General features: G+C 40.9%; 1 protein-coding gene across 4 annotated transcripts in view; it reads right to left on the bottom strand.

Annotated features, from left to right (window-relative positions):
* Nucleotides 1-495: 495 nt before the first annotated feature.
* Nucleotides 496-25,604, bottom strand: part of Hasp (Hig-anchoring scaffold protein) — a 122,462-nt gene continuing 97,353 nt past the window's right edge. Inside the window, exons 13-33 of one of the 4 annotated variants that reach the window (XR_016324748.1) lie at nucleotides 25,511-25,602; nucleotides 24,452-24,564; nucleotides 23,127-24,053; nucleotides 22,156-22,373; nucleotides 20,556-20,669; nucleotides 19,992-20,145; nucleotides 19,112-19,191; nucleotides 18,790-18,972; nucleotides 17,203-17,329; nucleotides 15,557-15,595; nucleotides 14,154-14,332; nucleotides 13,058-13,202; nucleotides 11,902-12,020; nucleotides 9,947-10,109; nucleotides 9,169-9,329; nucleotides 8,094-8,267; nucleotides 7,356-7,550; nucleotides 6,584-6,754; nucleotides 5,787-5,931; nucleotides 1,904-5,148; nucleotides 496-1,621 (exon numbers count right to left, since the gene is read on the bottom strand). Coding sequence is in view for 1 of the 4 variants with exons in the window: in XM_089735650.1 (XP_089591776.1) it covers nucleotides 4,851-5,148; nucleotides 5,787-5,931; nucleotides 6,584-6,754; nucleotides 7,356-7,550; nucleotides 8,094-8,267; nucleotides 9,169-9,329; nucleotides 9,947-10,109; nucleotides 11,902-12,020; nucleotides 13,058-13,202; nucleotides 14,154-14,332; nucleotides 15,557-15,595; nucleotides 17,203-17,329; nucleotides 18,790-18,972; nucleotides 19,112-19,191; nucleotides 19,992-20,145; nucleotides 20,556-20,669; nucleotides 22,156-22,373; nucleotides 23,127-24,053; nucleotides 24,452-24,564; nucleotides 25,511-25,602 (3,797 nt within the window). In the remaining 3 variants the exon portion in view is untranslated. Of the gene's footprint in view, nucleotides 5,149-5,786; nucleotides 5,932-6,583; nucleotides 6,755-7,355; nucleotides 7,551-8,093; nucleotides 8,268-9,168; nucleotides 9,330-9,946; nucleotides 10,110-11,901; nucleotides 12,021-13,057; nucleotides 13,203-14,153; nucleotides 14,333-15,556; nucleotides 15,596-17,202; nucleotides 17,330-18,789; nucleotides 18,973-19,111; nucleotides 19,192-19,991; nucleotides 20,146-20,555; nucleotides 20,670-22,155; nucleotides 22,374-23,126; nucleotides 24,054-24,451; nucleotides 24,565-25,510; nucleotides 25,603-25,604 lie in introns of all 4 variants that reach the window. The other 3 variants (XR_016324749.1, XR_016324750.1, XM_089735650.1) reach the window with 3 other exon arrangements.

The raw sequence follows: 25,604 nt of genomic DNA, 5'->3' as shown, positions 1-25,604 counted from the left end.
TTCATAATTTTTCAGTTATTCGTCGCTCGGGCTTACAAGTACGATTGAGACGATTTATCCCGTACCTTAGTGCCTAGTATACTGGTGGTAGGACCTCTTGTGAGTCCGCACGGGTAAGTACCACCTCCCTGCCTATTTCGGCCGTGAAGCAGTAATGCGTTTCGGTTTGAAGGGTAGAGCAGCCGTTGTAACTATACTGAGGCCTTCGAACTCATATCTCAAGGTAACCACTTAACACCAAATGGGCTGTGAGCTCGTCCATCCATTGTAACTCTACTTGAGACCTTAGAACTGATATATTAAGGTGGGTGGCGTATTTACGTTGTAGATGTCTATGGGCTCCAGTAACCACTTAACACCGGGGTACAGTAACAGGTGGGCTGCGATCTCGTCCACCTATCTAAGGAATAAAAAGAAAATTAAAATTTTGAATTTTTGATAAGTTTAATAATAAAACTAATTAAATAAATTGATTTAAATAAAACGCATTTCACACTCAATTTACGATCAATTCTCTTTATTAATTTCAAAGGGGACAGATAAGTCAAGTTTACAGTATGTTACGTACACGCTAAACAATAGTTTTCCATCAAATCTTTCGAGGATATGCAAGTTTTATGTTTCAAACTTTTTGATATGCATACATTAATTTAGTTAATAAATATATTATCGAGTGACATGAAGATCCAGGACTGTTTTAATTGCAGACGAGCTGACAGATTCCGTTCTCAAGTTTAGAGAAACTCATCTTAAGATGGAGACCTACTGTATTCGGCAAATTCGATATTTTAGTATCGAATTTTTGGAAGAATCCTCACTCATGCCACTCACTCGCGGTAGGCAGCGGCTTGGCTCTGCCCCTAGCATTGCTGAAGTCCATGGGCGACGGTAACCACTCACAATCAGGTGGGCCGTATGCTCGTCTGCCTACAAGGGCAAAAAGAAAAAATATATATCAATGTTCGTATCTTGTCAATACGCTAACGACTGTTACCATTTTCTTCTAGACTAGCGAACGAGGTTACGACCCACCCGGTGTTAAGTGGTTGCCGGAGCCCATAGACATCTACAGCGTGAATACCGCCACCCACCTTGAGACATGAGTTGTAAGGTCTAATTTTTAACAGTACAACAGCTGCCCTGCCCTTCAAACCGGAACGCATTACTGCTTCACGGCAGAAATAGGCATGGTGGTGTAGGTACACCGCGCGGACTTTTGAGGTCCTATCACCCATATGACCAGTCATAATTTTCAAACAATAAAACATTTCATTTCATTTTCATTCATTTATTACTGGTGGTAGGACCTCTTGTGAGTCCGCGCGGGTAGGTACCACCACCCTGCCTATTTCTGCCGTGAAGCAGTAATGCGTTTCGGTTTGAAGGGTAAGGCAGCCGTTGTAACTATATTTGAGACCTTAGAACTTATATCTCAAGATGGGTGGCGCATTTACGTTGTGAATGTCTATGAGCTCCAGTAACCACTTAACACCAGATGGGCTAGTCCACCCATTTAAGCAATAAAAAAAAAAAAAAAATAGCGAAGACGACCCTAAAGCGATATAGAAGTTGGGGTCACGTGAAGTTCATATCACTTGATTTCCAAATTACTAAAATATTCCTCAAATTGAGTCGTCTATTATCAAAGGCGGCAATCTGTACATTTGGACAAAAAATTTTTATTGATATGTCAATACAGATTTATTTGAATATAATCGTCTCCTTCAAAGAATTCGGTTCAAAACCTGCATTAAATAAAGGTTAATAGTTAACCTGTTATTTATCTAAGATGTCGTTCCGAAGAGTTTTGTGACTGCCAATGGAATACAAAGTCAATAATTCGTTTTTCTGATTTACCAATCATTGTCCAAAAGTCAGATTGCCGCCTTTGATAATAGTCGACTCCAATACTTGTTCAATTTTGTGCGTAGAGCAAAAACACCTAGGGTTGTATTTTCTTTAAATTTATATCTATATAATTTTATTAATTACTGGTAAACGTTCGTTATCCCTATTTCTTAGAATTATCATATATAATAACACAAAAATTAATATTAATAATGCTAAATTGCAAGTTTGTATCGGTATTAAAAGCTTTTTAGATTATTTTTAAATTTTACTGATGTTGACCATGGTCAGGTTTAGAAAATAGCCCCATGGAGAACAATGCAGTCAGGGCTTAGACCTCATCATATTATCTTATAGGGACATCCAGATGTCTCCCTAGATTTTTTCTATTGACCCGCTTTTTTCATGATCGGGTTTATTTTCTGATTACCCTACATCGAAATTAAGGCAAGCGAACATTTCTAGAACACATTTCTAGAAGGTTTTTAAACAATAATTCCCATTTTTCTATCAACAACTACCGATTAAGTCTTATTTCAATTTTGTTCACTTCGGCCATATTGCACTGTTTTTTTTTATTGCCCTTGTAGGCAGACGAGCATACGGCCCACCTGATGGTGAGTGGTTACCGTCGCCCATGGACTTTAGCAATGCCAGGGGCAGAGCCAAGCCGCTGCCTACCGCTAAACAGTCTTGTGACAGTATCAATGGGTGTTAATGATAAAAGATCTTATGTATCAACCAATGACATACTAGTTATTGTTATTAGTACTTGAGTATAATAGTCTGTAATTGAATCTATCGACACTTGACTCTTTGTTTGACCTGCTTGCCTGTATATTTCTTTGGTACACTGCGGCGTAAGCCTATTGACCGATTTTAATAAATGAGGTATTAAATTTATTACAGTTGTGGAAGTGATTTTCTGTATATGATTTCAATATAGGTAGTAATAATATAGCAGCCATTTTATTTTATTTATGCTTAAATATCTAAACAATGTGAAATATATTAATAGATAATATTAAACAAAACAAAAAACCCGTATGCATTAAAACACTAACTCAAAACCGAAAAACAAGTTATGTTAGTACCTAAAGGTATTGCTAAAAGCAAAGAAATACATAAAATATATTTGTATGTACTCTAAATGTTTTTATTTAACCCTTTGAGCGCGAACCGTCGATAGATCGACTTTCTACTAATGCGTATAAAGCGCGGAGCGTCGGAATACCGACTATTGCGCATTTTGATTATAGTTTGATACTACGGACGTGTCTTAACGCGCGCACACATATAAGGTGCTTTTTTTTTCAAAAATCCTTTAGAGATTTCTCCAAAACATTTAAAAATAAGCTTACTTTTTGTTTTATTTAATAATTTATTTTATTGTTTGCGTTGCCTTATTGGGCACTTGAATCATTCACATTAGAATTATAAACAATAACAATAAGACAATATACAATCCGTAGTTATCAGGGCGCTGCATTTATTTCTCCTTATAAATCTTTAGCTCTTTTATGAGTAGATCTGCAGACATTTTATCACTGGTGGTAGGACCTCTTGTGAGTCCGCGCGGGTAGGTACCACCACCCCGCCTATTTCCGCCGTGAAGCAGTAATGCGTTTCGGTTAGAAGGGTGGGGTAGCCGTTGTAACTATACTGAGACCTTACAACTTATATCTCGAGGTGGGTGGCGCATTTACGTTGTAGATGTCTATGGGCTCCAGTAACCACTTAACACCAGGTGGGCTGTGAGATCGTCCATCCATCTAAGCAATAAAAAAAAAACATGTCTGCTCACCTGATGTTTAGCTGTTGTGGCTTGAATCCCATGGCTTACCTCGCAACCTGAGATCGAATACTCAATTTGCATTAGCATCCTACGTTCCAGCCAGAACATCAGAACCATCAGAAATAGATTATAAATGTTTCATAACGAACAAAACTAATATTGACATGTGATAATTAATATAAAATTATAACTATTTTAACAGATTAATCTGGCGTTTATTATTTCGAATGATTTATGTACACGTCAGCGTCAGGAAAACTAATGGTTCCAAACGATGGAAATTTTGAAATAAAAATAATAAACGCAAGATAATATAATGTTGTAACTATGCAGGTCTAATTAGATATAATTTTCTTAGGTCAGAGATTAATAGTCAGCTTCAAAAATAATATACATATAAAGAACTAAGTTAAATCAAAAATTTAAAGTTCAGTCATTCCTCAGACACATCCCACCCCCTCCTCTCGGCTGGTGGTCGTGGCGCCGACGACCGCCGGTCCGGCGTCCCGAGGGGGAGGGTGATGGGAGAGATGTGCTCCGCACTAAACGCTTCACTCTCCCCCCTTTGCCTTTTCATGGTTTCTGTCTCATGAACGAGGTTACAGGAGGTTTTAGTCAGTTCGACTCCGACGAAAAAAAAAAACCCCCCTCCTCTCCTAAAACAGATCGACTCCTTATATTCAATTAATATTCCTTGTCCCAGATCTTTATTTACAAATATTAGTACATATATTTCATTTAGGCAAACACAATACGCCATTCTTACAATAACTATATAAAAACTAATAATATAAAAACTAGAAAGTCTTTAAATAAAATAAAAAATATATATTACACAAATCATTATTGAAATTTATCGAAAAATTATTAATCCAGTCAACATTCAAATACCTTACTTTTAAAATTTACAGAATAATAATTACTTAAAATATTTGTTTTTTTGGTTTTAAAACTGAAATCAAAATCTTAGATTTTAATTTGTTTTCTGAATAAATGGAGACTCTTTCTGTACTGCCGTATTAATTTGCAAAAAAGGGAAAGGGATGTGGTTGCTTACACTATATAGATAGAATGAATTTGATCTTCAAACTTTTGCTTGTAAATAATGAAATTGGGCGAAGCCGCAACGCATTTTAAAATTCATTGATAAATCAATTCTGATAAACTAATTTGACACAGTTTCCACTTATAATCTAACTAAAATTATTTATCTTTCACCCTCTCTCCTTAACAGCCTATTCACTCTGAAGATTCTGTTTTTATAGTTCTCGATGGGACCGCGTCTCAACATGCGCGATATCGCCATGCGTGTGACAGCTGCTTTATAACTCGCTGGCGATAAAAGGGCGGGAGTCTCGCGAGTCCTCAAAATGTCGGACGGCAAGATGGCGGCGTCCGACAGCATGGCGTCAACTTCGGAATTTAACATGGCGATTGAATCAGACGAAGACGTATGGTTTGTGACCGGTGTACACAGCGGGATCGCGTTTGACCATTTCCTGTTCCTGTGAAGTATAAATACAAATTGTTTCATCGGGTTAAGTAGTACTGTGATATGTATCTCACAGAGCGGTTTTGAAAAGAATTATGGCGGGTGGGAAAGCTTGTTTGAGCCTCCGGCATTGCTTGTCCGGCTTTGCTCATAAATTTCGCAGTAAGGTACCAATTTTTCTAAAGAAATACGTTTTTGACACAAGTTCATCAATTTGATCCACAAAAATTATTTTTTACGTGACCAAAATAATAATAATTTACGTGGTCACTGAAGGAAAGAAAGACTAAAACATTCTCGAATATTCCAATTTTTTCGAGAGCGTTGTAATGACCATAGAATGTTCTCGACATAAGGAAGTCAAGTCTAGAACATTCTCAAATATTCTAGTCATATAGGGAACGTTCTGGAAAATTGTAAACTTAGTCGAAACAAGTATAAAAGCGTGACATATGAGACGTGAAAACCGTCTAAGCGAAGAAAATAGAATCGTGACGGTGAAGTCTACTTGTATTATTAAAGAAATTGAGTTTTAATTAGTATTTCAGTGAAGAGTCTATGTTTATTCTCAGCTCCAACTCGTTATAGTACGATACAATTAACTTTGCCTTTTAAATATTAAGCCTTGGTTTGTTAACAATTTTGACTTACTTCAAGCATCTCAACATGGGTGCTCCTTTGAGTTTGTATCCAGGCTCACAGGTAAACGTGACTGTTTCACCTATTTTGTAGTAGAACTTTACGGAGGACATGCGCCCGGATATCGTCGTCCCGGGGTACGTGCAGGCCTGGGCACCTGGCAGAGATATACACGGGTGGTGGAATTCATTTCATCATATGGTCATTATTGCTTTTCTTGCCTTTGAGCGTTTTTTTTTGGTAATTTTGGTGTACGAGCTCATAGCTCACTAGGTGTTAAGTGGTTATCGGAGCACATAGACATCTACAATCTAAATGCCTCCATCTACCTTGAGATATGAGTACTAAGTCTCAGTTTTAACAGTACAACGACTGCCCTACGCTCTAACCGAAACGCTTTACTGCTTCACGGTAGAAATAGGCAGGATGGTGGAATTGATGAAAAAAATGAGTGAAAATACGTTTTATTTAAACCAATTTATTTGTTTAATTTACTCGCCGAGTCGGTACGCTCGTATACGGTACATACACCAAAATAACATTTTTTAACAAATTTTTGTCTGTCTGTCTGTCCGTCTGTTTGTTCCGGCTAATCTCTGGAACGGCTGGACCGATTTTGACGAGACTTTCACTGATAGGTAGCTGATGATATAAGGAGTCACTTAGGCTACTTTTTTTTAAGACTAACCTCGGGTAACATCGCGGGACTCAGCTATCAATAATAAAATTTAATGTTTCCGAAGCGAAGGGAAGGCGGGTCGCTAGTATAGCAATAAAAAAAAGTCCTCAAAAGCATTTAAATCACTTACAGGTTGGAGGCTTGTCGCTCCATCGCCCGCTGTCCTGGCAGACGAGGATCGGTCGCCCGTGGAGCGTGTGCTCTGGGTTACAGTGGAACTGCAGGACGTCCCCGGCGCGGTAGGGGGCGCGACCCAGCACGTAGCCGGCCGCGGGCGGGGGTAGTGACGGACATGACACTTCTTTGTAAAGGATTACAGCATACGCATTAGGGACATGAAAATAGCTAATGTACGGTGTGTTCAGCACCAACTCATGTCTCGAGGTGGGTGGTGGCATTTACGTGATAGATGTCTATGGGCTGCGGTAACCAATTAACACCAGGTGGGCTGTGAGCTCGTCCACCTATCTAAGCAATAAAATCCCTCTGTTTTTTTATGTTTGCGATATTATTTCCAGTTTTACCAGGACAAGTGGGCGAGCAAAGGCTCAGCCAGGAAGGGCGGAATAAAAGCGACCCGAGCGCCTCCAAAGGAGACCTAACAACATGAGCAGCTGCTTCGCGAATGAATCTACTACCGGATCGGAATCACGACCGGCTGAGAAGATCCGGCGAGAAACTCAGCGGGCTGATGCATGGGTTAGGTTGCACGTCGACCTCTTTGTCGAGTTCGACGAGTACGGTTACCGGGGTCCCCACTTCTAGTGGTTAAACTAAAGGCGTCTAATGCAAGGGTTGGATCCTTCTGTTATTATAGTGATAGCAGCTCCAATGAATTGAGAAATTATTATTGTAAATTGCTTTGCTTCACGTATTAATATATAGATAGATGAAGGCAGTACCTTTACAGACAGGGAAGGGTCGCGCCCAGTCAGCGGCGGGCAGACAGACGGTCTCTGGTGGTCCGGCCAGCGCCCAGCCCGCCGGGCACGTGAAGGCGGCGCGACCTCCCACCCCCCGGGACACCACCGCCACCCGCGGCCGCCGCTCCCCCGGCCCTAGAACCGTGTCCTGCACCACCTCCCCGCACTCCACACCTGACGCAGTCATCACACACGATGAAGATACTATAATATTTTATCTTAAGGTACCTGGATATAAAATATTACAGTATATTAAGGTGTCACACACGGTTAAGTTTATTACATGGTAATCTAATATGAATAATACGGCCATACTATTAGATTTTGGTATCGTCGTGGCCTAAAGGATAAGACGTCCGGAGCATTCGTGTTGAAGCGATGCACCGGTGTTCGAATCCCGCAGGCGGGTACCAATTTTTCTAATGAAATACGTACTCAACAAATGTTCACGATTGACTCCACGGTGAAGGAATAACATCGTGTAATAAAAATCAAACCCGCAAGATTATAATTTGCGTAATTACTGGTGGTAGGACGTCTTGTGAGTCCGCGCGGGTAGGTAGCCGATATAACTATACTTGAGACCTTAGAACGTATATCTCAAGGTGGGTGGTGCATTTACGTTGTAGATGGGCTCCAATAACTACTTAACACCAGGTTGGCTGTGAGCTCGTATGTGTAACTGATACTCAGATTTAGGCTTTAAAGATGACTCACTCTCACAAACAGGCAGAGGGGCACTCCAGTTTCCGGAGGGGCGGCAGACCAGCACGTGGGCTCCGATGAGGGCGTTGCCATTGGCACACGAGAATCTGATCTCTGTGCCGAGACGTGTGCCCACGTTGCTGGCCACCAACCCTCGTCGGATGGGTAACGGCGGACAATGGACATCTAAAAAAACCCAAACTTATTAAAAACTAGCGACCCGCCCTCGCTTCGCTTCGGAAACATTAAATTTGATTATTGATAGCCGAGTCCCGCGGTTATTGTATCGTTGGTGACGCCGCGGGGCGAAGGTAGTCTAAAAAAAGTAAAATCGGTCCAGCCGTTCCAGAGATTAGCCGGAACAAAGAGACAGACGGACAGACAGACAAAAATTGTAAAAAATGTTATTTTGGTGTTTGTACCGTTTATATATTCATATCCATGTAGTAAAAATCGGTTATTTTAATATTACGAACAGACACTCCAATTTTATTTATATGTATAGATAGGCGAGTCCCGCCATGTTGCGCGCGGTACGACAATAACTGCGAGTGACGCCGCGGGGCGAAGCTAGTCTAAAAAAAGTATTATTTATTTTTCATTTTTTAGTTGAATTTCTATTATCTATTAATATATATTTTTTTAATATTGAATTGTCATCGGTCCTTAATAAGTATACCAAATTTCGAGTTAATCCGACGTTTTGAAGGGGCTCTAAATCATGTTCAAAGATTCCGTTACAAACATACATACTAACATACATACGTCTGAAGCTAATAAAAGCGTATTAATAATTAGGAAATTATTTGACATTTATATAATTGAACTAGTCGTACTCGCCCGCTTCGCTAGGCATTTAAAATTAACATTATTATTTATTGTCATTAACATTAGGGAGTCCAACACTCATATAAATATTAGCCTATCCGTTAAGTACATGTATTTTCTACATGGATACCAAGTTTCAAGTCAATCGAATGCATGGTTCAGTAGTTATAACGGAACATCCGTAAAAACCACTGTACATTTATGTATTAGTATAGATTTTGTAAAGTTTTATCACTATTTTTGACTATAATCTTCGTACCCTCAACGATTATTTCTACTTGATGCGTTTGTCGGGCTGGCGTCTCGCATCGGTATACTCCTGAATCCTCCTTGACGGCGTTGACGATGCTCAGCCGGTACTCCAGCTGGCTGTCGCGCCCAGGGTCCTGGGTCCACCCCTCGGCATACTTGCGGTCCGATCTGTGAGGAATTTATATTGCGTCCTTACATTTCAATTACCTCTATGATATTTTTAGTTTTGTCAAAAACTATAAAAAAATATTTTCAAATTTTAGAATACAAATTTATTTTGGCGGGTGAACGATATTACGGTCATTCCCGTATTAACATCACATCGTGAGTGGTACAAATGGCATTGCGAAACATTATGGAATAATCTAGAACAATTAATGTCTATGTTGGAGCCCATATACATCTACAACGTAAATGCGCCACCCACCTTGAAATATAAGTTCTAAGGTCTCAAATATAGTTACAACGGCTGTCCCACCCTTCAAACCGGAACGCATTACTGCTTCACCGCAGAAATAGGCGGGGTGGTGGTACCTACCCGTGCGGACTTACAAGAGGTCCTACCACCAGTGAAGAAACCACAGTGTTCAGGTATTTTGGTTTTGCCGCGTTCAGACTGCGCTATACCGCCATCAGCCGGTCGCCAGAGCCTCGGTCGTTATTCAGCAGGACGACGGCGGGCAGGTGAAGTTGACTTGTGTCCAACAGTGGACGAATGTGCGCTGATGACGATGATGAGGAGATTAAAACATTCAAAGTCTACGTTATGAATTGAGTATACTCACTCAGGATCGTAATGAGTGACGTTCCACTTGGGATTCCCGAACCTCCGCATCCAGAGGCACTCCATGTGCAGCACCGTTCCGGGGTACAGCAGGAGTTTACCGTCGTTAGTCTGAGCTATAGGCCCTTGGGAATGTCGAAATAATATCGTCGGCGGTTTCTCCACTGAAAATTACAAAAAGCTTTGGTTTTTGATCAGTAAATAATACAGGACTCTAGAAATCATCGCACCAGTTGATCAGCTTGTAGTTCTTGATTTGACTGTTTTACTATAGTATCCGGATTCAATTTCAGGTCAAGTGCAATACAATCCTAAGCATGTTACTTGATTTCATTGGCAAAAATTCGCATCTCATCTCACGTCTTAATGGTACGAACATTTTTTAGTCACTACATTCCCGATCCTGCGGACAGAATGGAAAGCAGTCGACGTCGCCCAAAACACGTTATCTCGGATCCTCCCGATCCACTAACGGTGCTTTTAGGTACTTCAAGCACCGGTCACCGTTCTCGTCGAACCCGTCGCTTGCGACGAAGGGCTCGACGAGTAAATTAACTCTCAGACACAGCCCACTGAGTTTCTCGCCGGATCTTCTCAGTGGGTCGCGTTTCCGATCCGGTGGTAGATTCTGCGAAGCACGACTCTTGCTAGGGTTCGTGTTAGCAACATCGTCAGGTTTGAGCCCCGTGAGCTCACCTACTAAAGTTAGGGTTACGCTGATATAGCCTCTCAAGGCTCTCAGCTTAGGTAGAAAAAAAAAAAAAAAAAAAAAAAAGTCACTATTTACGAATAGAAATAATAGAATATAGAAATTTCATACTTCATCGTTCGCGCAATTTTCGTAAAAAGGGGTACAAAGTTTTTACTTCAATTATTAATATATAGATAATACAACAACAACAAATCACGCACGGTCACCCCGGCCCAAATTAGGATTTCCTGTGTTATGGGTGCCAGAGACTGCTATGCATACTTATATACGGTTAAAGATTGTTACGCCGGTAAGAGTAAAGACATCTATCGCCGAATTGCCGAAAAAAGTATCAAAGGTACTATTAACACCAAGAACGCTCGAGGCGTACAACGCCATTTATTGTCAGATAGCGGAAACGCATATCGAAAATACTCGACTTGTGAGGAACGCTCTCGAAATTTCTAGGGATGTCGTATCGACTATAAAAGCGTTGCAGAGATGTCACGAAGTCAGAGAACTTTAAAGTGTTCTTTAAGTGTTGAGTACAGTTTCAATTTACACTTCGGTAGAATTTTTATTTATCCCGAACACCAGCGCGTATCAATATATACAGATAATAAACACCCAGACAAAGAGCAAACAGGCCTGTTCATCACACAATGTTAGCCCGATGTGGGAATCGAACCCACGACCCTCGGCACAACCGTCATGGTATCTAACTACTACATCATAGAGTCACCGTGTGTCTTTATGCAGACGTTTAATATTCGAATTAACAGGTAGGAGCACTCAATGTCTCGAAATGGGTGGCATAATTCTCGTTAAATTGCCCAAGATCTCTGTTGACTACTTAACATCAGCGTGGATGGACTGGATTGCCCCAGACATGTTCTTACGGATCCATCAGATCAAATAACCGTTGCATTAGACGCCTTCAGCTCTAAAACTAGGAGTAGGGAGCCCGGTAACCGTAGTCTCGGCAAAGTGTTCGACGTGCAATAATCTATGCATCAGCTCGCTGAGTTTCTCGCTGGATCTTCTCAGCGGGTCGCGATTCCGATCCGGTAGTAGATTCATTCGCGAAGCAGCTGTCCTTGAGTTGCTAGCTCTCTTTCGGGGGCGCTCGGGCAGCAGTTAGCAAATCCCCCCCCTCCTGGCTAAGCCTATGCTCGCCCACCTGTTCTGGTGAGATTTGAAAGGCCTCCGAGCCACCAGTAATCCTTCCTTCATAAATAAATGTCTCCTCTTTAAGAAAAACTTACTGGCGTAATCGTTTTGCTGATTGAGTCCAATACAGGTTGGCTTAACACCGTCCCAATCTCCGCCAACACATTTTCGGCTCTGGGAGCCCAATAAAGCGTATTTTCCTATATCGCTGCATCTGCAATTCAAATAATGCTGTTAATTTGTTTTTCATATCACTCATTAAGTGTGGACTTCGTTTAAAATCTTCATACAGCCATTTGACGCCTGGTAAAATCGAGCGTTAAAAAATCTTTGTTTTTTTTTTTAAATATTCAAATAGAATAATAATAATAGAATTATCATAATATGTATAACGCAACATAAACATTGAGTGTTTGTGTGTGTGTATCCAGTGTTCTATTAGTTTAGTGACATATTATGTGTTTTGATTACCATATTATATAAGTTAGCATATCAAAATTTAGAAAAGACACCAGTAATTCAAAACATTTCATGAATAATTCATGAATAATTAATAATTATTAATCATCATAGTGTTAAAAAGCACTAGTTTAAATTTATTTATTTTAACGATATTAAACTCTGTTGATGTTATCTTAGCGGAAAACTTGAAAATTAAATGTCATTCCGTAACTTATGTCCATCAAAAACAGATGGCAGCACATGTATTGTGTCACCTTTATGAATACTTAATATTCTATGTAATTATTCATATTTTTAACGGCCATTTTAGGCATAGGGCACACATCCTACGCGATGAGGGGAGAGGACATTTAAGGACCACGTTTAAAGACATGTCACGGAGGGGAGTCCAACGAAAATGCACTTCGGATGAATACAATTTTCCTAATGAAAAAGGTTCTTAACAAATTTTCACGATTGACTTCCACGGTGAAGGAATAACATCATGTAATAAAAATAAAACCCGCTAAATTATAATTTGCGTAATTACTGGTGGTAGGACCTTTTGTGAGTCCGCACGGGTAGGTATCACCACCCCGCCTATTTCTGCCGTGAAGCAGTAATGCGTTTCGGTTTGAAGGGCGGGGCAGCCTTTATAACTAAACTTGAGGCCTTAGAACTTATATCTCAAGGTGGGTGGCGCATTTACGTTGTAGATCTAATAAAAACATTGATTTTAAGTAATAGGACACGAGTGGTATGAATTTTTTTTATAAAGTTATTTAATAAAATCTAGGACGCACTGTTTACCTGGAGACAATGACCACTCCGTAGGGCAGATCCACGGTCTCGGTGACTTCCAAATCGTTGAAGAACGTAACCACGTTGGGATCGTCGTTGTGAAATGTACAACTGTTATTGTTTATTAACTCCTCGTTCTGAGCTTCAAGTTCTTCTGTGAGTATTGCAATAAAGAGATAATTACTTATTGTATTAATCTAATTCGACGTGGTCTAAAGGATATTTTTTTCCTACCTATGCTGATAGCCTTGAGAGGCTATTTCAGCTTCACCCTAACGTTTGTAGGTGAGCTCGTGGGGCTCAAACCGGAGAGTTGCTAACACTGACCCTAGCAAGAACAGTGCTTCGCAGAATCTACCACCGGATCGGAAACGCGACCCACTGAGAAGATCCGGCGAGAAACTCAGTGGGCTGTGTCAATGGGTTAATTTGCTCGTCGAGCCCTTCGTCGCAAGCGACGGGTTCGACGAGGACGGTGACCGGTGTTTGTGGTGCCTAAAAGCACCGTTAGTGGATCAGGAGGATCAGTAATGACGTGGTGGCCTAAAGGATAAGACGTCCGGTGCGTATCGAGCGATACAACTGTGTCGGTGTTCGAATCCCGCAGGCGGGTACCGATTTTTGTAATAAAACACGTACTTAGAAACGTTCACGACTGACTTCAGCGGTGAGGATATAACGCTGTGAGATAAAAATGAAACGCGCAAAAAATATAATTACTATACAATTGAGATAGATGTGTTGTGAGTCCGCATGGGTAGGTACCACCACTCTACCTATTTCTGCCGTGAAGCAGTAATGCGTTTCGGTTTGAAGGGCGGGGCAGCCTTTGTAGCTACACTGAGACCTTAGAACTCATATCTCAAGGTGGGTGGCGGGATTTACGCTGTAGATTTCTATGGGCTCCGGTAATAACTTAACAACAGGTGGGCCGTGAGCTCGTCCACCCATCTAAGCTAAAAAAAACAGAATACACAGCGCAGCTGCATGTATGTGGCTGTCCTTAAATCGGCGATAATATCGCACATAGAAACCATTACATACAAATAAACATACCTACATACCAATAAAAGCTTGTCAATAGAGATAATTGTCTATTACGTACCACAATTAAAACTCTTCCCCATCCAACGACCGTCTTCGCATATTAATTTCCAAGTTGTTTTCTCTCCCATTATCGAAGCGATACAGCGAAATGTGATTTCAGTACCGTGATAATAGCCTTCATCGTTGATGGATTCGTTGACTTCAGCTCCGTCGCGATAAATCAATGTCCCTTGAACCCTTAAAACCATATATTAAATCCCTTTAAATAGCAGAATACTTCAGAAGAATCTTTCAATCTAAATAAAGTTAAAATTTACATTAACCTAGAAGAATATCGCAGATGGAAGTAAAATTAAGAACATAAAATGGTAACAGACTATATGGGTTTTACAAATACCATGCAGCAAATAGTAATTGTATTTATCTTAGAGTGGATTCGACCAAACAAGAGTAAATCTTATTCTTAGAATAACTCGTCAGTTAATCGAGAGTAAATCAATTTTACGTTTTACCATCTACAATTCTAAGAATAGTGGGCCTATTCGGGAATTGTTACTATACCGCCGTTTCGCACGGAATAACGGAGCTATTCCTAGAATAAAGTAATGGCGTCAGTCAGTCCAATCATCTGATTTCTGTCATTTCATAAATATTTATTCTGTTTTAATTTCATGTCAACGCAATGCACTAAATTATTATTAATAGTCTGGCATTGTGTAATGCAACGTTTAAACGAAAAAAGATAAAACCACGCGACAAAACTTGACAATTTTCTCAAACAAACAACAAATAAAATTAATACGTTTGGCAGCTAGATATCTTGATAATGTATCGCATTGTTTATTTATTTTTTGGTGTACAATAAAGAATACTCTCTCTCTCTCTCTCTCTATCTTACACTACAGCTACTTTTTCACACTAAAATACGGCAAAATCGAGTTGATTCTATGTATGCTCTTACACTATGCTGTTATAGAACAACATTTATTTGCCGGATTTTATTTTCGTTCACCATTCACTCTGCTATTCGCGTATTGTTATTCCCAGCGTAAGTATACTGTCGTTTACGTGGAAAAACGCCTATGGATTTACTCGAGATTAAAATCATGGAATAGGTTATTCTTCGTATAGTTACTCGTGTATAAATTTAAGTTTGGTCGAATCCACCCTTAAAGAGAGAAACGCAACGAAGCTAAACACAACAGCCAATACACTGGCCATACAAACAGCTGATTTATTGGAACAACAATAAAAACCTTTATCGCTTATCAACCTAGTAGTAACTAAGCCCTGCTCTCGAAGGATTTGCTCCTTAAAACGGAAAGACTAAAAACAAAACAAATTATCGTTTGATCTCAATGGTGATGACGCCGTAGTCACTAGTGCTCGACTCGGCGGTGATGAAGGATTCAGTGGTGAGATAGTTAAAGAAGCAAAATTCCGAACCTACATAGGTCTCACCAGGGCATCGCGTCCCTGTACGCCCGCGTTGCTTTCAGTCTTATCCAGCCAGCAAATAAGAAACGTACTTTTTGCAAAAAACATCATTCATACGTAGCCGCTTAAAATTTTGATCCTCTAAACGTAATGAGAGTGATTGATGCAAGCTTTATCCAATTACTTGTAAATGTTAAACGAATCTTAACAAGCTTTTTTTGTATAATCTGATAGCCTTGAGAGGCTATTTCAGCGTAACCTTAATTAGTAGGTGAGCTCACGGGGCTCAAACCAGATGATGCTAACGCTAACCCTAGCAAGAGCAGTGCTTCGCAGATTCTACCATCGGATCGGAAACGCGACCCACTGAGAAGATTCGGGGAGAAACTCAGTGGGCTACCAGTTCTGTTAAGATTTATTATTAGGAGTTAGCATTTGTTGAACCTCGTAGTCGGGTAAAATTAATGATTCACGGTGGTCAGTTAAGTGACGGAAGTGTATTCGGATTATAACTGACTACAATTAAAACGCAACGTGCTATCGACAGCCCGACAATTCGAGACTGACTGTAGCGTCGCTGCAATATCTATATCTGTGGTCAGTTAAGTGACGGAAGTGTATTCGGATTATAACTGACTACAATTAAAACGCAACGTGCTATCGACAGCCCGACAATTCGAGACTGACTGTAGCGTCGCTGCAATATCTATATCTATATATATATAAATGAATCGCTGTTCGTTAGTCTCGCTAAAACTCGAGAACGGCTGCACCGATTTGGCTAATTTTGGTCTTAAATTATTTGTGGAAGTCCAGAGAAGGTTTAAAGGGTAGATAAATAGATGAAAATGATTGGAATTTAAAAAAAATAACAATTTTGTTTTTCCTTTGATGTGTCCCCCGTCGGACGGATACATTTTGTTTGTTTTAAGTTTATTTTATACAAAAGTTTAGGTCTTTTATTTATCGATTGAGGCGCTACGAAGTCTGCCGGGTCAGCTAGTCGCTTATAAAATATACATTGGTAGGTAATATAGATACATATTATGTAGTCCCTACAAATTTCAATCACTTAATCAAATATAGAGAAATAATTTTGGATAAAGCTCGCTAGCACGTGACGACAGCAAAAAAACAAAGAAACCGAACAAAAAAGAGAAAAAGCTCAAAAGCACATTTCGCCAATTGGTTTTGTAGATCGAAAAACGAAATAGTATTGTTAAATGTCCTTATTATAATTAAACCTGTTGAGAATTTGGAAAAAAATGGTCAGTATGCGTTGTTTGATAATTTTAGTTTAGTAGGTACGACTAAGGTCTTTGATACTGAAGTTGTATATGGTTACAGGGTCAAAACGCGCAGCCCTTGCAGGAAAGCATTGCATCAACTCATTGCATCAAGATGACGTTTACGAAGACGTGACGTAATTCGCTCTGATTGGTGCTTAAGCTGTCATGGCTGATCGTTGTATTTTGTAGATTTATTGTAACAAATAAATCATAAATCTCGTCATTAATATGAAAATAAATCCTTGAATCCTGTTTCATTAGATCAGTTAAATATTTTAGCGATACTTGACTACTGTCATCGTGCCTATTGGCTACTGAGTTGATGAAACCCAGTTCCCGAATACACGGAAATGTTACACTGCGATAAAACACTTCGGTTACCTAGCCGGTGGGCCGCAATCGCTTATCGGTTTCCCGTTCAGATCCGGCTCCAGATCCGAAATGTCTTCGCGGACAATGTCGCTGCCGCTCTGATACTCTGACGTCGGTCGCGGTCGTGACAGATTCGCTGCAGTAAAAAATAGAAAAGCATGTGTGCAATTATTATTTTTTATTTTATTTTATTGCTAGATGGGTGGACGAGCTCACAGCCCATCTGGTGTTAAGTGGTTACTGGAGCCCATAGACATCTACGACGTAAATGCGCCACCCACCTTGAGATATAAGTTCTAAGGTCTCAAATATAGTTACAACCGCTGCCCCACCGTTCAAGCCGAAACGCATTACTGCTTCACGGCAGAAATAGGCAGGGCGGTGGTACCTACCCGCGCGGACTCACAATAGGTCCTACCACCAGCAATTCACACGTGGTAGAAGTGAAACCTTCAAAAATTAAAATACAATTATCCTAAATGTGTAAGTACATATATGTAAAATTTTGTCATTAGTAAATAATTGTAAATCGTCTTTTGTAGTATGAGGTAGCGCCCTCTGTGAATTGATATTTTAACTTCACGTATAATCCTAAATTAAAATTAACTAAAAGAGGTTTCATACACACGTTAGTATTAAAAAATCTCATAGATGGCGCTGTATTAAAAAAAACAGTACACCGAGAACGTCTAATGTGTTCTATCTCATTCTCTCACCGGCTGAATCCTATACATTTATGTGTTTGTGTCTCTATGGACTTATTTTTTCGTTTCATCGAGTTTGAAATCACAACGATCCTAAAGAAGTTTCACTTCAAAAAAGACTATTAAAAATTCGGAGCCATCTGGCTCTGGTATGAGCTCCCCTTCTCAATGTTTCCCGAATGCGATGAAATGTAACTCCGGGGTTGCAAAGGGTACTCAGCAGAAGGTAGCGGCTTGGCGGTGCCTCTGGCAATGCTGATGGCCATGACCGACGGTAATCATCCATTATGAGTTGGGTCATATGCTAATCGGCCTACAGAGGCTATAAATAAGGCAATTTTTCTTTGATTGTGGTCGGTTCATGTCACGTTTTGGTACCAAGTAAAATTTTGGACAATCACAGTGAACTAATTAACATTAGTGCTTGCCTTTCATTTCCATTATACTGCCTTTTGCCGACATTATGAATGGGGACATTCAACTTCACATATTTTCTTTTTATTGCTTAGACGTGTGGACGAGCTCACAGCCCACCTGGTGTTATGTGGTTACTGGAGCCCATAGACATCTACAACGTAAATGCGCCGACCACCTTGAGATATAAGTTCTAAGGTCTCATTATAGTTACAACGGCTGCCCTAACCTTCAAACCGAAACGCATTACTGCTTCACGGCAGAAATAGGCAAGGCTACCTAGCCTACCGTGAACTACAGTGGTGGTGGTGGTACCTACCCTACAGTGAACTAATTACATTAGTTCTTTCTTTTCATTTCTACTATACTTCCTATTACCAATATTATGAATGGGGACATTTAACTTTACATCTCGAGGTAAAAAGAAATAAAACGCTAGTTTTTCTTAAATCAAATTAGAATAACAGATGTCGTTTACCTAAAGGTCGGCAGAAATCGTGAACCGTGGGTTGCAGTCTTCCTAAGTGGCAGTTCAAGGTGGCTGATGGAGACCTGCCTGGTTCACAAGCTATGCTGACTGATGATGCGTGAGCCACGGTCAGTCCCGCTCGGTATCCTGCTTCGTAAGTAGCGCCGTGGAGAAGTGGAAGTTCACAGGGTGCTGAAGAATTAATGTGAATATGAATTTAATCTAACCTGTGGAATTTCTATTGGAAGCTAGATTTGGAGGGGCCATTCTATGCTACATAAGAGTTTTATAACCAAACGTAAAATAATAGGGGCTGAAGATGATAGTGTACCTGCAACACACTCGGGCATGCTGGTCACTGCCCATTCTCCGAGCCAGCAACGAAGGTTGGTGGGACCTTGGACGTTGTACCTGAAGAACACCAGGAAACACAATAAGCAAACGGTAAAGTAGAAGAAAGATGTGTTTCCTATCTTTTAGCCCACAGACGTCCATTGCTGGACATAGTCTTCCCTTAAGCCTCTCCACGACGACGGGTCCTGCGTTACCTGTGTCCTACGGATTCCCGTGACTCTTAATAGGTCGTTGGTTTACCTTGTGTCTTCCGGTACGCGGCCGCCACTCGAGAACTTTTTGGCTTCATGCCATCTATACTAATATATAATTCTACAGTGGTTTTCACGGATGTTCCGTTATAACTACTGAACCATGCATTTGATTGAGTTGAAACTTGGTATCCATGTAGGAAATACATGTATTTAATGGATAGGGTAATATTTATATGAGTGTTGGACTCCCTAATAATAATGACAATAAATAATAATGTTAATTTTAAAAGCCCAACGAAGCGAGTGAGTACGGCTGCTTTTATACAAAACTACGTATGCCACGACATGTCAAATTAAAAAAAAGTGACTGCCCGCATGCGGTGGTATTTGGTTTTTTTTTAAAACCTTCACAATCTTCTAATGCCCTAACTTCTATTTCTTCGATCTGTTATTGTTATATACTACATACCTACTTATCACTTTCTTTTCGCCTGTGTACGTTTGGAACATTATAAGTGTTTTTATAAGAACGTGTTTCATTTATTTCTTAGTGTAACTTGCCACCTAATGTGGTACTAAATAGCAACGGTTTGGATAAAATCGATTTTATCTCCTACTTATTCGCTGGTAGCCTTATTTCAGCTTCGCGTTGACGAGACTTACCCATATTCACAAGAAAAGTGCACGACTTGTCCATTAGGCACTGGATCTGTCTCATTGAGTTCTTTCTCTTCCTGTCCTAAGCCAAGGGGAGATATCTGCCCTGATTCTGACATCGTGTAGATTCCGTACTCCGTTGTTGGAACGTGGCACGGTACTGAAAGTTAGAGTGGACGCGAATGTTTTAGACCACGACCCAATAAGTCCAGAGGCCACAAAGAAAGCCTCAATTGTTTTGCAACAGCCACGGTCATCATCGAATCACAACTTAGAACTGCTTCAGAAATTAGTTATTTAACGACAGGTTACGTAAGTAGTCATTCATCCATTTCTGCGTTTCCATTTCTGCCATAAACCACGAGGCTTTGGAATGAACTTCCCTCCTGGGTGTTTTCTGAGCGCTATTCCTTCAAACAAAGCTTGCTTAGAGTAATTAACGGTAGATTGACTGTTCTCTTGACAGACGCCCATGAATAACGGCATCCACACGCTATCAGTTGGGCCTTACTGTATGCTTTTCTTCTTAATAGGCAAGAACTTGATGAAGAAAAGAATCAAAGAACTTACGTATTTCGCATTTGGGCTTCTCTGGTTTCCATCGTCCCCTCACACATTTTACAGTAGCGTTTGCATCTAGATTGAATCCGTAGCCTTTCCCGCAAGCCACTCTGATTATTGTACCTGAAATACATTTAGGTTTCCAACAAAATATATATATTAAACGAATATTTCAAAAATATTGATTTATTCTTCAACTCGGATTGTTGGATTACTCTGGGACGAATAGGCGGAACTTTAGTTGCGAAACGCGTGAGTGTGTAAAATAAAAATTAGACGGTTAAGGATTAAGGAGTCAGGAAGGAAAATCATAGAGGATATTACTACTGTGCAGATGGTACAACGGTAGCAGTAGCTCGGAGCTGTTAGGGTTCCGTAGACAGCCTTTTGATCCCAGCCGACTATTATAAACGGCCGTCTGGTGTAGTGGTAAGTGACATGGTCACTACACAAGGGGGTCGCGGGTTCGAATCCCGCCAAGGGAAGATATTTGTATGATAAATATAAATGTCTTTTCCAGGGTTATGGATGTATATTAAATATGTGTATGTGTATAATAAAAATCTTACATTTATTTCCGTTATCTGGTACCTGTAACACAAGTTCTTTACGAACTTACCACGGGACCAGTTAACGTGGCGTGATTGTTAGTAAATATTTATTTATTTATTTATTACGTAGGTTCTCTGACCAAAGGTTCACTTGTGGGTGGCTGTGTGGTATCGACGTAGAATAGCACCACGCAATATTGCTGTGGCATTCATGATATGAGTTTCCTCCCGATCCATTTGCGGTGCTTTTAGGTACCACAACCACCGGTCACCGTCCTCATCGAACCCATCGCTTGCGACGAAGGGCTCGACTGAGTTTCATCTCAGTGGGTCGCGTTACCGATTCAGTAGTAGATTCTGCGAAGCACTGCTCTTGCTAGGGCCAGTGTTAGCAACATTCCCGGTTTGAGCCCCGTGAGCTCACCTGCACGTTAAGGAGAAGCTGAAATAGCCTCTCAAGGCTATCATAGGGCCAGTGTTAGCAACATTCCCGGTTTGAGCCCCGTGAGCTCACCTGCACGTTAAGGAGAAGCTGAAATAGCCTCTCAAGGCTATCAGCATAGGTAGGGAAAAACAAAAAAGATATGAGACTAAGAAACTAACTGGATGCAGTGGAATCGCATTTGTGGGTGTCACCAATCTGCCTATTTATGCTTTCAATCGTGAGTGTTGGTTTAAAGAGTGGGACAGCTGTTATGCAACACAGCAGGACTTCTGCTCTGGCTTCTGTTCAGGACTTCAACCTCATGTCTTAAGGTGGCTATTCACGACGTATTGCTGCTTATGGGCTCCAGTATCCAATTCACACAAGCTAGGTCACGAGTTTTTTTTTTTAAATATAATAAATATATAACCCTGGAAAATACATTTTATATTATTCATACAAATATCTTCCCTTGGCGGGATTCGAACCCGCGACCACCTTGTGTAGTGACCATGTCACTTACCACTACACCAGACGGCCGTTGTTTTGCCTATTTAAGCAATGAAAAAGAGAACCGGCAATAGTAACCAAACTTAGTCTAATTAATATGAAATTCATCATTCCACCTACTTACCAGTACTGAATGTGTTGTTGGGATCCCTCCCATACTTCACAACCTCTATATTTATGTAGGGCTCGCTTGCTATCGGCTCACAAGGGCTCTTAGGCCTGCCCTTCTTCCTGGTCGCGTTATTCTTGCCCAAGGTCTCAGCAGTCTCCTTTATATCTGAACTTTGCCCTTCTTCACTTGACGCTGATTGCAGATTCCTGCCACTCTTCCCTTCCTTTCCACTGGAGAAGCGATAACAAGGTACTGAGTTCTACACAAATGTCAACAGTGACTCATAGCAATTGAAGAGCGGCTGACAATGGTCACATGAACATTTCCATTGGAAATGACTGATATTGTCAGGTTGTTGACTGATATTGTATATACGAGTATATGCGATGCGATACCTTTTTTTTCGGTCTGGGGCCGAACCTCCTACGAGGTCCCCGCGCCTAGGGATACTTAACACAATCATATGACGATTTAAAAAGTATATGGCATTTAGCATTTGTGATAATAATATGATCATTAAGAGGTTTTGGTGCTTAGCGGACTTTAAATTCATCAATATATTATAATATTTGGCGAATATAGTTAAAGAGTATGTGTTACCAAAATATTTGATTCATCTACATTAATGATTGGACAATTAAAAATACTTTTAGAATATTTTTGAAGGTTCGACGAATGCTTTATTGTCGTCATCAGTGGTTCTGGCGTTGGGGGTAAACCGTAGAGTAGTAGTAATCTAAATTATATTTACGACTTGTGAACAGCGAAGACAATACTGCCTTGCGATTCTGTACGCGTTGTTTGACAAACTCGCACGTGAATTCGGCATGAGTTTTCAAATTGTGCCGAATCTACACAGGGTAATTTTCACTAGTGTTTATAGAATGCCAAATCAAGGTCATTCCATTGCGAATCCTAAGTGATGGAGAGCATTGTAGTGATATGCGAGTTCTTGTTTGAATTTTAGAGAATCGAATACTCACGTTTTGGGTACAGTCGCCGTGGTCTGGTTCAATCTGTCAGTTTTCCTGCTAGTCCTTTTATCTCTTTTCTCCAAAACATTACCGAAACCAGTCGAATTCGTCTCGTTATGTTGCAAAGGACCGACCGACATTTCGCGACTCCAACGCGTTTCATAAGTGCTCAAAGGGATCACTTTGAGTAAATCATTCTGAAGGTCATTCGCTACACCCGAATAGACAGTTGATTTTGGATAATAATTAGTTTCGTGTTCCTCAACGTTGACATTTCGTTTCCGTCTAGTCGCTTCGATGATTTTAGTGACAGTCTCAACAGTGCTCTCTGCCGGTTCCATTTCATCATCAAACTCCTTTTTCTCTTCGCCGTGTTTGTTTAAAAATCTCTTCCTTCTCTTATCTAAATACCTTTCGAAGTAATCATGTTTCAGACGGTCAATGCTGTTTTCAGACGAATCGCGAGCTGGAAACATGCCTCCCCTAACTATTGTCGCGTGAGACAGTTCATCGTCCTCATCGCTATCCTGGTACTCGACTACGTCGTTGTGTTCAAGGACGTCTCCATCTTCAGGCTCATAGACAGGCTGGTAGGCGTACAGCCTGTGACCAATTGGCTCTCCGTGCACATTGTATACAGTGTAGACTGCGGTCGGGAAGTTTTCCTCGTCAATTCCGGCGCCGATGCTCGGATCTCCGAAGTCAGCATCGGATTTCTTCATGATCTTGAAATTCGCGTGCCTCAACGTCGGCTTCTGGTTGCCGTGGTTGTATTTGTTGTACAGTTGGTCTAGATTTTGTTGCGTTGGCTCCGTCCGACGCAGACGGTCGTAATACTGGCGGAGGTACGCTGACCGACGGTGACGTATCTCTGGTTCGACGATGGAGCGACGGCGTCGGCTCCAGCGGATGCGCGGATGTTGGTAAAGGGTGCATCTGTCATAAAAAAGCTACTTCACTTCTGTGCTTAATGACGTAGACGGTTAAATAAGTTCACGGGTCATCGGGTCTTAAGTGATTACCGGAGTCCATAGACACTGACGGCCTAAATGCTGCTAATGCGAGTTTGTCACTGACGGCCTAATACTGGTGGTAGGACCTCTTATGAGACCGCGCCACCCTGCCTATTTCTGCCGTGAAGCAGTAATACATTTCGGTTTGAAGTGCGGGGCAGCGGTTGTAACTATACTGAGACCTTAGAACTTATATCTCAAGATGGGTGGCGCATTTACGTTGTAGATGTCTATGGGCTCCAGTGACCACTTAACACCAGGTGGGCTGTGAGCTCGTCCACCCATATAAGCAATAAAAAAAAAATATTCATTAAAACTTACTTGGGCAGCTCCCTAGGGCTCCAATGCCCGCCCACACATGTAGCGCCGGGCGGGCCTTCTGACAGTACGTAGCCTTTCTCACATTCATACATAATCTGCTTATTATTTACCACCTGTAAGAAATTACCATAGATTAAAAAAACCTACCTTTTTTATTAACCTTGTAGGCAGACGAGCATACGGCCCATTTGATGCTGAGTGGTTACAATCGCCCATGGACGTCAGCAATGCTAGGAGCACAGCCAACATGCTGTCCCTCGTCGAATATTATCGTAACATTTTATGTACCTAATATGTTGTTAATACTACACCGCAACATACCTGCTATATCTTTATCTGTCCAGAATTTCGGGTAATTAAACGGTTGTCTGGAAGAGATCGCTTTTAGCGATAAGACCGCCTATTGTACAAACGTATCTGCTTGTTGACTGTTTTCTGATGTTAATTGTGTTTTGGTGTACAATAAAGTATGTTCTCTCTCTCTCTCTCTCTCTCTCTCTCTCTCTCTCTATGATCAAGTCAATAAACGAAGCTGCATCAATAGATTATTTTTCTTCATCGTTCCTTAACTGCTGAGGATCACCACCACATGTGACTTTCCTCCACCGTGCTCGATCATGGGTGGCGTGGGCCACATGGTATAGACCACCATCAACCAATAGATTAAATGAGATGATTTTACCTTTCGAATGTTTTACGAATGTTGAGATGGATGTGTGGAGTGACAAAAATGGACAAAATAAAGAATGGGTATATCAGAGGAACTGTGAAAGCAGCCCCGGTAATCAACAAATTAAAGAGCGGAAGGTTAGCGTGGTATGGACATGTGATGCGTAGAGAGAAGATGAATGTGACTAGGAGATGTATGGAAATGGTAGTGCAAGGTAGAGGAGGAATCGATCGAAGAAGACATGGATGGAGTGTGTGAATGACGATATGAGAGAGAGAGGAGTGATTGTTGAGATGACGGCTGATAGAAAAGAATGGAAGAGAAAAACTACCTTTGCCGACCTCACCTAGTGGGATAAGGTGGAGAAAAAGAAGAAGAGATGATTTTACCTTTCTCACGTAAGGTCTATAATCGTACAGCCCCATGTTCCCCACCAGCAGAACCTTCCCGTTCTCGATGTATCCAGGGAAAGGGCAGAACACT

This window comes from Bombyx mandarina, chromosome 20, assembly GCF_030267445.1.
Source record: "Bombyx mandarina strain Sakado chromosome 20, ASM3026744v2".
Classification (NCBI taxonomy): domain Eukaryota; kingdom Metazoa; phylum Arthropoda; class Insecta; order Lepidoptera; family Bombycidae; genus Bombyx; species Bombyx mandarina.
This window is presented reverse-complemented; position numbering and strand designations above follow the sequence as displayed.